The 14,756-nt window shown below is 43.5% G+C and overlaps 1 protein-coding gene across 1 annotated transcript in view; it reads right to left on the reverse strand.

Moving 5' to 3' along the window:
* LOC134458233 (low-density lipoprotein receptor-related protein 2-like) overlaps positions 1-14,010 on the reverse strand; it is a 27,010-nt gene extending 13,000 nt beyond the window's left edge. Inside the window, exons 1-10 of the mRNA XM_063210427.1 lie at positions 13,952-14,010; positions 12,735-12,857; positions 12,208-12,342; positions 11,503-11,640; positions 10,593-10,733; positions 8,775-10,322; positions 8,360-8,482; positions 6,782-6,904; positions 1,896-2,027; positions 444-566 (exon numbers count right to left, since the gene is read on the reverse strand). Coding sequence (XP_063066497.1) covers positions 444-566; positions 1,896-2,027; positions 6,782-6,904; positions 8,360-8,482; positions 8,775-10,322; positions 10,593-10,733; positions 11,503-11,640; positions 12,208-12,337 — 2,458 coding nt within the window. The 5' untranslated portion in view covers positions 12,338-12,342; positions 12,735-12,857; positions 13,952-14,010. The remainder of the gene's footprint in view (positions 1-443; positions 567-1,895; positions 2,028-6,781; positions 6,905-8,359; positions 8,483-8,774; positions 10,323-10,592; positions 10,734-11,502; positions 11,641-12,207; positions 12,343-12,734; positions 12,858-13,951) is intronic.
* Between the last annotated feature and the right edge of the window lie 746 nt (positions 14,011-14,756).

The following is a 14,756-nucleotide window of genomic DNA, read 5'->3' on the forward strand; positions in this document are numbered from 1 at the left end:
GTTCGTATTATGGCATTATTTTTAATTGAAATTCTTTCCATTCGGAATTTCGTACAAGCCTGGTGCAAGGGGGCACTATGAGACAGCACCACAACGGAACCATGTGGCGAGACAGTACCATGCTCAGGGTACCTCGGTCATGTTTTAGGATGGGGGAGAGCACTGGTTAATTACTCCACCTAACATCCTGGTGGATCGGGAGTCAAACCAGCAACACCCTAACCGCTTACCCACGACTGAAGTGTGTGCACATCCTACCAGGTAGTAATAAACCAGTGAAGTACAGTAAGGAGTGAAAAAACACTACCACTGCCTGGTCCCGTTATACACTTGGCAAAACACACACACACACACACACACACACACACACACACACACACACACACACACACACACACACACCAAGAACAACACAAACAAACAGATCAATGCTGTAAACGTACTGCAGTTGTGTTCGTCGCTGCCATCTGGACACTGCCTGGTCCCGTTACAGAGGGAGGCTGAGGGGACACAGGTGCCGTCACCGCACCGGAACTCAGCCAGAGAACAGGAGGTCTCGGGGGTGGCTGGGGACAAAAGAGAGAGAATCAAGATATCGCCCTATAATTAGCAATTCTGGGGCCTATACTAAGAATCTGGTTCAGGAAGTAGGTTTACTCCTGAACATTTTAAATAGTGTTGCACCGATACCATTTTTTGGCCCCAATACCGATACCCGATACCTGGCTGTGCAGTATTGGCCGATACCGATACCATACCATACAGATACCGATACCACCCTATTTGAAATGTATATGAAGGGCTGTAGTGCATACTACTTGGATGTAAAATCATTGCATGGCTTTGTCAGGCTGCTGCCCACCTTTGTGAAACAGGAAAAAGACTAATAGAAAGTGAATCCAGCAAAACTTTTTATACTTTTTAAATACCTCTATGAAATAACTAATTTCAAGGCTGTTTAAGTGTCATACAAGCACCTGTAAATGGTATCAGTGCCCTATTTGTTGGTACTCGCCGATACCGATACCACCATTTTAGTGCCGATCCACCGATACTGGTATCGGTATCGGTACAACACTAATTTAAAATGAGGACTCCAGGCTATTCTATTAGGTGATTCACCTCTTAGCTTAACCTGGTTTACTCCTGAACCAGCTTCTTAGTATACCCCTCTTATCAGTCATTTAAATATGTGGCACTGTATTGAAAATGAGTCCATTTTGTCACAGGTGTTGTCCCCACAGCGAAAGTCAGCCAGGCAACAGAATGTTAGGGGGTGGGGGGAGGGCTGGGGACAAAAGAGAGAGAACGGCTGGTTTTGAAAATATTGCACTTTAATTACCAATTCTGTGTTTGTTTACATGTACTGTATGTTTACACTGATGGGCAAAATGGATACCTTAGTTACAATCTAGTAGTGGTGTCAACAATACGCGATTGGGCGATGCAATGCAATGCAGTGCATGGACGATCCAATTCAATGCGGGCGGCAAGTTCCAGAATCGAAGAATTCTTTTTAAGTTTCAATTACTTCCATGGATCTTTCAGGAGCAAATGAATGTTAAATTAAATAAAAGCACTTCAAAACATTGCAAGACAGATGCAGACTGATACAGACTGATACAGAAAACATCCAATAAATTGTTGCTCAGTATATGACTACTTGTACTACCTCATCATGGCTGATGAAACATTTGCTTTGCTTTCAGTAGAAATGTAATGCATTTCAATGAACTGTAGAATCAGATCGGATCGAATCAAATCGAATAGCTACCTCCCGAATTGAATCAAATCGCTACCTCCCGAATCGTAATTGAATCGAATTGTGAGGACAGTGCCAATGCACAGTGTGTGTTTGTGCATGAGTGCGCCTGAGCATGAGTGTGAGTGCTTACAACAGTTCCTCTCGTCGCTGGCATCTGGGCACTGGGCCACCCCATCACACACTGCTGCGCAGGAGCCGTCTACACAGACCAAGTCCCCCTCAGAACACGTGGAGAGCAGAGGGGGAGGGGGCGGCGACACAGCTGAGGAAAGCAGAGACACACAAGGTCACACTCACAACAACAGAAGAAGCAGAGACAGACAATTGAGGAACACAGTGACACAGCAACGCTGACAACAAGTGGATCGAGAGCAGAGGAAGAGAAATACTACAGCACTCAACATTTGGAGAGCAGAGACAGAGACACAACTGAGGAAAGCAGAGACACACAAGTAGGGCTGGGTGATCGATAATCGAGTTACAGTTTTTCTCAATTGGTTTTGTACATTTCTCACAACAGAATAATGATTCTCAAAAGTCTGCACTGTAAAAGATTTCAAGCTGAAATTTACAGCTAATTGATGGGGAATAATTGCCAGCAAATTGTTTTAAATTTACAACAAATTGCAGAAAAAAAACAGTTGCCAGCAAGTCGTTTAAAATTACAACACTGTCCCGTTTACAAAACTACTCTGACCATGGCACATGTCCTGCCCCCTTATCCGCCCGCCTCCTCCCGCCTCCACCCCCGCTGCCGGCCTCCATGTCTGAGATGCCTTCAACATAGTATCGTCCCCATCCTCCACCATGACTGAGATAGCATGGTACCATAATGCCACTCTGCTCTAAGCATATACGTCTTCAAGTTCAGCCTAGCATGGGTGAGGTACAAATGATAAATCACTCAGCATAGTGCTGTCACAGTGACAGTGATAGTTTCCTCAAGTGGACTTTCATTTATCAAGTCATCTCAAAGGGGGGTTCAAAAACAGTCACAATAAGGACTGTATGGATATGCATTTGTCAATCCAATCAAGTGGCCTAAATTTAATATTATGCAAAAAGCAGCATTAAACATGCTATGCTACAAGATGGCTCTCAAAAGATGAAACAACCCAACCAGTTAACCTGTCAGGCAGCCAACCAGTTAACCGGCCAGGTAGCCAACTGGCCTTGACAGACTGGCTGGTTGACTGACCAGCTGCCTGTCCGATTCACTGGCTGGTTGACTGGCTGCCTGGCTAAACTAGCCAGGCAGCCAGTCAACCGGACAGACAGCTGGCCAGTCAACAAGCAAGGCAGCAAGCCAGTCAACTGACCAGGCGGACAGGCTGCCAGTCAACCTGCCAGGCAGCTAGCTGGTCAACTGGCACTATGCTGTCAGCCACCCTGTCAACAAACCAACCACTCATCTAGTCGGCTAATCAATTGATTGCCAGTACCAGTGAGCGCCAGTGAGTCAGGCGCTATGCTGTGCCATTCAGACAAGCAACCAAAGCAGTGTGACAGTCCAGGTTTATATAGTGGGGCAAGTGAACCATGTGACCAGAGTAATTAGGCATTGGGCAGGTGCTGGCAATCATTGAATCACGGCATGAAAGTGATTAGTAATAAAGTGAGGCAAGGCACTAATTGACAGATTGGTTAGGTATAGAGTGTGTCAACAGAGTAACAAGAGAGATCTGTATCAAAAAGCTAACAAGTTCCTAGAATGTTCCATTCATTGATGCTCCTGCTCTAGAACTACAGTTTAAAAACAGACTGGGCTCCTTCTAAGATAGTGTTTAAAAAAGTATAAGGATATTCTTAAATGGATTGGTTTTGGCCCTTGTTTAATGCACATATCAAAACTTCAGTTCCAAAAAGTTTTCATTCTGATCCATGTTTATAAGTAAACATTCCATATATATGTGGAATTGTCTACACAGTGGTTGGACAAAATAACTGAAACACCTGTCCTTTTAATGTGTGGGAAGTTTCATGGCTCAAGTGGGCCAGCCTGTTGGCCAATCTTCATTAATTGCACATTGCACCAGTAAGGTGAAGTTGAGTTGAAGTGCTGGTGAAAAGTTACCAGCTAATTGTTGTAAAATTACAACAAATTTGCTGGCAAAAAAGTTGCCAGCTCATTGGTGTGAAATTAAATTAAATTGCTGGTGAAAAGTTGCCAGCTCATTGAAGTAAAATTAAAGCAAATTGCTGGCAATAAAAAGTTGCCAGCTAATTGTTGTAAAATTACAACAAATTTGCTGGCAAAAAAAGTTGCCAGCTCATTGGTGTGAAATTAAATTAAATTGCTGGTGAAAAGTTGCCAGCTCATTGAAGTAAAATTAAAGCAAATTGCTGGCAATAAAAAGTTGCCAGCTAATTGTTGTAAAATTACACCAAAATGCTAGCGACAAGTTGCCAGCTAATTGTTGCGTTCTTCCAACGCAAACACTGGAAACTTCACAACATTGAAAATAATGGTCCTGGGCCATTCCATTCCTTCTCATGGGATTTTGAGATATATTCTGTTGCCGAAGCCATCAAAAAGCCAAATTGGACCACAGGGGGGCTGCCACACCTGAGCATCGTTTATGCTCTGACCTGCCCATCGTCTGTATAAATGGACAAACCATCATTGGCTTCTCCCATGCCCTTTTAGCAGAGAGAAGCCCGTTTTGAATTGCACTGAGCTGAAATTAGCGCACCTGGACGTCATTTACAATCAGCTGGCTCATGACCAAAGAAGGTAGATTGGGTAAGCAGTATCACTCAATGGAAAATGCATTGGCATAGTGTAGTAGTTGGGTGCAGTCGTGGCTCAGTGGTTAGAGCACTGGGTTGGCAACCCAAGGGTTCCCGGTTCAATGCCTGGCCGGACCGCAGCTGAAGTGCCCTTGAGCAAGGCACCTAACCCCCACACAGCTCCCCGGGCGCCACTCAGCAGGCAGCCCACTGCTACGGACTAGTGTGTGTACTTCAATGTGATTCACTTGCCCAAATGGGATAAATGCAGAGAAAGAATTTCCCCTAGGGGACCAAAATTGGCTCCAATCCAAATTGGCTCCTATTGTCTTCGTAGTATAAGGTGTTGCTTTAATGCCATAGAACTAATACATGTATGCTTAATGACATGGTGCACATGGTCAGTGTGTGCGATGCCATGATGGACAAAATTTGTACTCCACAAATTTGGTCGAAAGAGAATATCCGGTTGTCAGTGCTCAGTTTGTGGCCAAATTTACTGCAGCTGTCGGTCAGCATTAATTGTGGGGGATAATTAAGGACAGGTGACAAACATTCACTATTGTATCCTATGACCTATCCACACTTTACCGTGCTTCCAATTTGAACATGGAAGAAGAAAATTGGACTCCCCTTGCTATCATTCCGTACTACGCTCCGATGATGTCTGTAAACCCTCCTATGTCTACCTCCTTGCTCATGACCAGGTGTGTGCGATTGAAGAGTTCAAATCAGTTCAAATCCTCTCCACCTCTATCAGGCCTGTATGCATGTTTAAAAAGCATCCAATCAGAATGTGACCTGAGCTCCATAATTTCTGCATGTGGCTTTGCATACATTTGCATTAGGACAGCAGCCCTGACAAAACAGATCTTTACAACAGTATGATGTAAAAAGTATTATGTGCTGCTGTACATTTACAATTGTGAATTGTACTCTATATGATATCCCACAATGCATTGCACATTACAGCAGTGAATAGTAAACTGGTATATACATCTTCTTGATGTAGAATTCTAATGTGAAATCACGACAATCTTTTACAGTGTGTGTTCAATTTTGACTTCCTGGTGTAACCTGTGCACATGGTCAAATCAGTTTCTCATTGTTTTCGGCATATAGCAAATGCTCTCGTCCACCATGCCATGGCTGTGTACAATTCTCAGTGATTTCGTACATTATCAATTGCTTTTGTCATATCACTCAAAAAGCTTTGTCACTGAATGCATGAAACTATCTCAATCTTATCTGATAAATGTAATATAAAACTGAACATTTCCCATCCAATCTAAACAACATTTCGCTTCAGAAAAGATCCTCAAGAGTGTACTATTCAATTGACAACATGAGAAATTGATTTGGCTAGCTTGTCCATACACTATGACACAATGACTAACCATTCTGCTGGCGCTGATACGTTCATTGACACAAAAACTTGGTTTTTGAAAGACAAATAAGGGTTTTGAGTAAGAGACTCGGTTTTGCAGGTTATCCACCGTGTTTTGCCGTTTGTTAAAGCTGTTTTGAGAATGAATATTATGTTTTGCTAATTGCGAGAGAGATTCGAGAAATGTACAAAACCAATTGAGAAATACTGTAATCGATAATCGATTAAAATCGAATCGAAATTCACATAATCGATTCATAGGGCTTTTTCTTTTTGTTCTTTTTGTTTAATTTAGGTCTATGGAAAATACCCAGTAGGTATTAGTCAATTAGGCCTACCTGTAGGCCTACTTATTACAAATTAGCAATCTGTTAACACTGTCAAGCCACAGCCCTTTGACATTTTTATATAAAAATAGGCAACAGCATCTTTTGGGGGAAATCCTGGCACCAAGAAGGAAACGGACTGAATCGATTTGGACTGAATCGAATGGACTCTAATTGAATCGTGATTAATCGATTCAAAGCCTTAAGAATCGAAATTGAATCGATACAGGAACATGGCTGTGATACCCAGCCCCACACACAAGACAATTTTATTTTTGTCGCCTAGGTTATTTCAAACAGATCGTTGAAAAAAAGAAAGCATTAAATGAACTAAGAATTTGGGCACAAGTAGGCAATGGAGACAGACTGAGTTATAAAGGTAAGCTGAGAAAAAGGGAAAAAATGAAGAAGGTGAAAAGATGAAAATATACAAATAAATGGTAATATACAACTAAACAGGCTAAATGTTTCAGTAAAAACAAAGTGAGATTTGTGCAAACGACCGATAAGTATAACAATAAATGAAAGAATAAGACAATAAATAAACAAGGTATATAAAATAGAATGGCTTACTGCAGTTGGTCTCGTCACTGAAGTCTTGACAATCCGGAAAGCCATCGCAGAGCCAAGAGGAGGGCACACAGCGGCCATGCCCACAACGCCAATACCCAGACGCACACGTCATGTCCATGCCAGCTATAACATAATATAATATAATATAATATAATATAATATAATATAATATAATATAATATAATATAATATAATATAATGTAATAACAGGAGGGGGAGACACAGCGCGGCCATGCCCACAATGCCAATATCAGATACACATGTTATGTCCACACCGGCTATAATAATAATAATAATAATAATAATAATAATAGAGCCATATAATCAATGAATACATTAGAAAAGTGGTGAGCAAAAACACACATGCACCGTCCGTGAACCGGCAAATGAATTCACACAACAAACTCGGATGTAAAATGAAAATAAATAAATAAATGACTGCAGTTACAGATCCATAACAACAACTACAACAATAATGATAATAAGTAGGGTAGAATGCCCTAATGTGGGACAATTTTTGTCACTTCAACTTTGGTGGTTTATTAAAATTTGATGACAACATTTTAACAAACAAATTACACCCTTTTCATCCTCTAGTTGTGCTCTAATCAAATAAAACCTTTAAAAATGTGTTAATTGTTTCTAATTTGAATAATTTGGATATTAATGTAAGTTGGTCAAAAACCATGGTTATCCCTAAAGTGGGACAATCGGTTTCCTAATGTGGGACAGTGTATATTAAAAGGTCTCTAAAACATGTTTGTGTAAAATATTAATTCAAAATGACATCTGCCACTCTTTAAGACATATCAGCTACACATTTAGAGCATGTTTTATTAATTAATTTTACTTTCTTTTATTGGTAAATATGACTGAGACTGTTTGAACCCATTGCACACAATTGGTCACTTCAACATGGCAGCTCTATTTGAGGAAAGAACTTCCGGTTTTTGGACCCAAATGTTTTGTTGATAGCTGTGCTCCAGTAGATTAGGCCAGAAAGACTGAAATACACCTTTGATATAGATGTAAATATCTATTTTCTTATGTGGACATGGTGTTTGACTTCATAGTAATTGTTTGACTTATTAAATTACTACTTTTACAACTGTCCCACATTAGGAAAATCTTGTGTCCCACTTTAGGACGCACCTATCCTAAAGTGGGACACTAATAATATGGTTTAAAAATGAAATATGACATTATTTTATATACACCACACATTATTTTCTGATGAACATATACCTACCCAACATATTTATCTAAAAATTGACAATGTTGTTTTGATTGGAATTGCTTTATACCCTAAAGACAAATTTGGCCAAATGCTATGTAATTTGCCATTTGACGGACTTCACCCAGGGTCCTTCTTCTTAATTGTAACCCCTCCCTGGAGTATTACTATACATTTACTAAATTATGATATTATGATAACAGGATGATAGGGCTTTTATTTGGTTATAGTTTTGTAAACATTTACCAACTTGGGGCAAAGCTACACCCCTTAAACCTTAAGGTGTCCCACATTAGGCATCGTCCCACTTTAGGGCATTCTACCCTAGTAGTAGTATTACTGACTGCAGTTGTGTTCGTCAGTGGTGTCGCTGCAGTCGTGCTGACCGTCGCAGATCCAGGCAGAGGGGATGCAGGTGCCGTCACCACAACGGAAGGAGGCCGGGTGGCAGGACATCGGCAACACAGCTGCGAAAGAGAAAGAGGAAGAGAAAGACGAAAAGAAAAGGGAGAGAGAGGGAGTAAAATGGCGCAATAGTGGTATTTTTACTTTACATACAGCAGACCATTTGTATTGCATGATTTGTGTCCATGAGAGAGAGTGAGAGCAACAGCAAGAGAGATCTTGTGTGTGTGTGTGTGTGTGTGTGTGTGTGTGTGTGTGTGTGTGTGTGTGTGTGTGTGTGTGTGTATGTGTGTGTGTGTGTGTGTGTGTGTGTGTGTGTGCGTGTGCGTGTGTGTGTGTCTGTTTGATACTCACTACAGTTGGTCTCGTCGCTGCCATCAGAGCAGTCTGTGTGTCCATCACAGATGGCCGCCACTGCCACACACTGGCCACTGCTGCCACAGGCCACAGACTCAGGAGGGCAGGGGGATCTGACGACAGTACCCTCGGAAATGGTTCCTGTAAGCGTGTCCTCAGAAATACTTTCTGTAGGAGTTCCTTCAGAACTAGTTTCTGTGACAGTTACCTCTGAAATGGTTCCTGTGATACTTCCCTCAGAATTAGTTCCTGTAACCAAGCCCTCAGAATTAGTTCCTTCTGATATGGTTCCTGTAACAGTATCCTCTGAAGTAAGTCCTGTGAGAGTTCCCTCAGAACTAGTTCCTGTGGACGTCCGCTCATTACTGTTTTCTGAAATAGGCCCCTCAGAGAAGGGTCCAGTATTACTCTCCTCAGATATGGTTCCAGTCCCTTCAGGCATGGTCCCTTCAATGGTTTCCGTGTGTGTGCCCTCATTAATTGTTCCGGTATTAGACCCCTCGGAAGGGGTTCCTGACATAGTGTTTTCATAAATAGTTCCACCCTCAGTAGTGATATCTAAACCGGAGCCTTCAGTAATAGTTCCTGTACTTGTATCCTCGTCGTAAGTGGTTCCTATACCAGTATCCTCCTCTGTGTTTTCTGAAGCTGACACTTCAGTAATAGTTCTGGTACCGGTACCCTCAATTACGGTTTCGGTAACGGTCCCTTCAGAATTAGTTCCTGTGCTAATATCCTCAGAAACGGTTCCAGTATTGGTAACATCACTGGTGGCCTCTGACTCCTCAGTAGTACCTCTTGTGATGGTTTCAGTATTGGTGACTTCTATAATGCTTTCCTCAGATGTGGTTCCTGTGATGATCCTGTCATTGGTGTCTTCTGAACCAGATCCCTCAGTATCCCTTTCAATATTAGTTCTTGTAATTGTTCCTTCATCTGTGGTTCCTGTGACTGTCCCCTCACTATTATCTTCTGTATTGGACACCTCAGAAGTAGTTCCAGGTATAGTCCTTTCAGAAAAGGATCCAGGGGTCCTGTCATTTGTAGTTTCTGTGTTATTCACCTCAGAATTAGTCCCCATATTAGTCCCCTCGGGTATTGTTACTGTGATGGTTCTTTCAGGTATAATTCCTGTCACAGTTTCTTCTAAGATGCTGCCTCCATTGGTTGCAATGGTACCTGTAACAGTTCTTTCCGATATCTCTGTGATATTGTCTGTGATTTCTGTATTGGAGTCCTCAGGAATGGTTCCAGTAACAGTCCCTTCAGAAATAGTTTGCCCAAGGGTTCCCTCATTGACAGTGTCTGTAATAGTTCCTTCAGTAATAGTTCCTGCAATAGTCCGCTCATTAAAGGTTCCTGTAATGGCCTCTTCCGCAATAGTTCCTGGAGTAGTCTCAGAAGTGGTTAGAGTGTTCTCTGAAGTAGTTCTGGTGCTCTCCTGAGTGGTTCCAGTCTTCTCTGCAGTGGTACGATTGTCCCCAGAGGTGCTTCTCGTAACAGGTCTCTCTGTGATGGTTCCAGTAGGGGTCCTGATAGCAGTAGCTGAAAGGTGGGCGGAATCATAAAACATTTAAACAACATGTTGTTGAACATGACATGACATGACATGTCTATAAACCAAACATCATACTGAGCACAAGAATTATAGAATCAAATGTGTGTAAAAAGGGAGTGTGGTTGTATAGGCTACCAATGTCTAATACAAAACTGTTTTTCTCTAGATTTTCATTGGTTGATTGATAGAAATATTGATTGATTGATTCATTAAAAGATTGATTGATTGATTGACTGATTGAATGATTGGTCACTCACTGCTACAGTTGGCTTCATCACTTTGGTCTTGACAGTCCAGCTGTCCGTCACAAACTCTAGCCAATAGAATGCAGCGGCCATCGTCACAGCGGAAGTGATTGGCTGAGCAGGTGGTTGGGGGCGGGTCTCTCTCGGAGCTGGCTGAGAAGGACGGAACATACAATAACATAACGTTACTGACTGAGATGTAAACACACAGGATTACTAACAGAAACAGAGACAGAGGCAGAAAGACCATCATATTGGTACTGATATTGAGGGAGGTGCTTGGGCAGAGTGCACTATATAAATTGACCAGGTTTTAGTCCGACCTGGGTCATAGCCCAATCCCAACTGTCAATCCCCTGTCTCTCTCTCCTGCTCATTTCCTGTCTACTTGCACACTGACCTGTCCTAATGAAATGCCCAATGTGCAAAAAAACCTTAAAAAGATATTGAGAGAGGGAGAGAGAGGGGAAAGCCAACAGAGACAGAGAAAGAGAAAGAGAAAGAGAAAGAGAAAGAGAAAGAGAAAGAGAAAGAGAAAGAGAAAGAGAAAGAGAAAGAGAAAGAGAAAGAGAAAGAGAAAGAGAAAGAGAAAGAGAAAGAGGAAGTCAAAAGCATGATAGGGAAAGAAAGGAGTCACTGGAGCATCTTCAGATATGGAAGTTTACTTCTTTTACTGGGCAAGTGTCAAGACTAACATTTCGACGTTCTCACGTGTCCTGTGTGTATGTGTGTGCACGTGTGCGCTTGTGTGTGTGTGTGCGTGTATGTGTGCATGTCCATGTGCATGTGTGTGTGCGCGCGCGCCCGTGTGTGTGTGTGTGTGTGTGTGTGTGTCTATGCGTGTGTGTGTGTGTTTTGGTGTGCATGTGTGTGTGTGTCTGTGCATGTGTGTATGTGTGTGTGTGTGCACTGAGCTACATACAGCAGGCGTTCTCGTCGCTGTTGTCGTCACAGTCTCTGTGACCGTCACAAACAGTAACCATGGCGACACACTGGCCGGAGGCGCAGCGAAATGACATCAGAGGGCAGCTTAGCTCGCTATTGGTCCTCCTCTGGCTGCCTAAGATAGATAGATAGATAGATAGATAGATAGATAGATAGATAGATAGATAGATAGATAGATAGATAGATAGATAGATAGATAGATAGATAGATAGATAGATAGATAGATAGATAGATAGATAGATAGACATACTTAAGATATAAACATAGAGAGTAACCATACAGTACACTTAGGCCTACAAGACTGGACAACAGAAGGCATACAGAGTTATCAGTTGTATCTATTCAATAGATGTCATGAAAAGTCAACATTGTTAGAGTCTCCTTGAGTTCAATGATTGAGCTTTACCTTTCTCCTGTACTTCCGTTCTCTTAGTATGGCAGTGCAAGTTTTACCTCCAAGCTACCAGTTAACATTGAGTACTATGTCTCATAGGACTCAATGTTAACGGCTAGCTTGGAGGTAGACTTTGCACTGCCATACTCAGAGAACTCCAGGAAGGACAGGAGAAAGGTAAAACTCTATCATTTAACTCAATGAGAGGTGTTATATGAAGTGTTATATCATTTCCAAAAATGGGACAGTGTAACTTTAACACTTTGTGTGTGTGTGTGTGATCCTTACTGCAGTTTCTCTCGTCGCTCCCGTCGACACACTCACTGCGTCCGTTGCAGAATCCGGAGGAGGGGATACACTGCCCGTCATCACAACGGAGGGAGTTCATTGGACACGGCCGCTCAATCCCCACCCCCATGTGATCTGGTTGGACAACAGCACAGTACACTAGTACAGTTGTAGTGTAGTATCTATCTATCTATCTATCTATCTATCTATCTATCTATCTATCTATCTATCTATCTATCTATCTATCTATCTATCTATCTATCTATCTATCTATCTGTCTGTCTGTCTGTCTGTCTGTCTGTCTGTCTGTCTGTCTGTCTGTCTGTCTGTCTGTCTTTGTCTCTGCTTGTGTGTTTGTGCGTGTGTGTGTGTGTGTGTGTGTGTGTGTGTGTGTGTGTGTGTGTGTGTGTGTGTGTGTGTGTGTGTGTGCGTGCGCGTGTGTGCGCGTGTGTGCGCGTGTGTGCGTGCGTGCGTGCGTGCGTGCGTGTGTGTGTGTGTGTATGTTTGTATATCTTTACATCACCCACAGCAGTTCCTTTCGTCGGTGCGGTCTCTACAGTCCACCTCCCCATCGCACAGCCAGGAGGGCGGGATGCAGCGCACATGGTCACAGTGGAAGGAGCCGCCACTGCAACGCTGCAACAACTCACCTGGAGAGAGAGAGAGAGAGAGAGAGAGAGAGAGAGAAGTCAAGATCAAGATTGATTGGGGTTGGGGCAAAGGTCTGTGCATCTCTGTGTGGATGGATTGATTACACATGGTGACACTGGAATGAGCTACCACTGCCGTATGACGTAAACAACTTACCTGGACAGGGGGGGGAGAGAGAGAGAGAGAGAGAGAGAGAGAGAGAGAGAGAGAGAGAGAGAGCGCTACTGTCTGTTGTCCCAGTTAAGTTTGGATGCAAGGGGGAGAGGTGGTAGCCTGGTCCTCACCATCCCATAATACTACCATTTCATTTTGTATTCATGGTCTGGAGCTTGTGTGATCTGACGCGATTGCAGGAAGCGGGAAGTTTGCACTCAGTTATGGTTTGAAATGATTGGACAGCTCTCACCCAATCGCAGACAGTTACTCAACAACAACATAGCGCAGACCAGACGTTTACGTCATCATCACGAGGGTCCTCCCCCTTTTTAACCCACGTGCTGCGCTTATTCGCTTATTGGCTGTTTTCTGGGGGGGCCAAATCCTACCGCTGCAAACACTCCACAGAAAAGGGGGGGCAGACTACCGTCAGGGCTGCTGACAGCTTTGGCTGGGCCCGGGACAAAGGCATCTGAAAGGGCCCCAAACCCAATACATACAATGTAATGAGGATCCAATTCTGGGCCCCCTCTCTCCCTGGGCCCAGGACAAGTGACCCCTTTGTCCCCCCCTGCCGGCTTCCCTGCTACCGTAGTGGAGCCAATCCTTTGGCGGAAGTACGTAGGATGGCTCGCAAGGCTAGAGAGGTGGTGGGTGAGTGACAGAGGGCAAAGTTGCAATGACAGATAGACAGTCAGACAGACAGCCAGACACACAGACAATCAGACAGACAATCAGTCAGACAGACAGACAGACAGACAGACAGACAGACAGCCAAAATAATGAATAGATCGTACTACAGTTAATGTCATCCCACTTTTCTTAGGAGACAGACAGCAGGTTAATGGCAGTCAGACGTACTGCAGTTGACCTCCACAGACACACAGCAACACAGACAGATAGACATGATAAAGAGTAAATAATGAATGGATCGTACTGCAGTTGGCTTCGTCCCTCTTGTCTCCACAGTCCACCACTCCGTCACACAGCCAGGTGGAGGGGATGCAGCGGCCTTCCCCACAGCTGACTTCCTCCGCCCTGCAGCCTGGCACACACACACACACACACACACACACACACACACACACACACACACACACACACACACACACACACACACACACACACACACACACACACACACACACACGTACACACACACGTACACACAAACAGGCACGCACGTGTACACACACACATACACGCATGCACGCACGCACACACACACACATGCACGGATGCAAACACACACGCACACACACACACACACACACACACACACACACACACACACACACACACACACACACACACACACACACACACACACACACACACACACACAGAGATCAGCATGTTAGAAAGTTAAAAAGAAAGAAAAAACACAGAAAGAAAGAGAGAGAGAGAAAGAAAGAGAGAAAGAAACAGAGGAACAGACTTAACTGCCAGATACGCACCACAGTTTCTCTCGTCGCTCATGTCTGGGCAGTCCACCTGTCCGTTACACACAACGGAGGGCGACACACACCGGCCGTCCCCACACCGGAACCACTCCGCTGCACAACTGGGGGCGGGGTCAACCGTCTCCATGGCTACACCGTCCAGCACAACAGGAAGTAGATGTAGAATCAAGTCAGTGTGTGTGTGTGTGTGTGTGTGTGTGTGTGTGTGTGTGTGTGTGTGTGTGTGTGTGTGTGTGTGTGTGTGTGTGTGTGTGTGTGTGTGTGTGTGTGTGTGTGTGT

Source organism: Engraulis encrasicolus, chromosome 1, assembly GCF_034702125.1.
Source record: "Engraulis encrasicolus isolate BLACKSEA-1 chromosome 1, IST_EnEncr_1.0, whole genome shotgun sequence".
NCBI classification, from domain to species: Eukaryota; Metazoa; Chordata; class Actinopteri; order Clupeiformes; family Engraulidae; genus Engraulis; species Engraulis encrasicolus.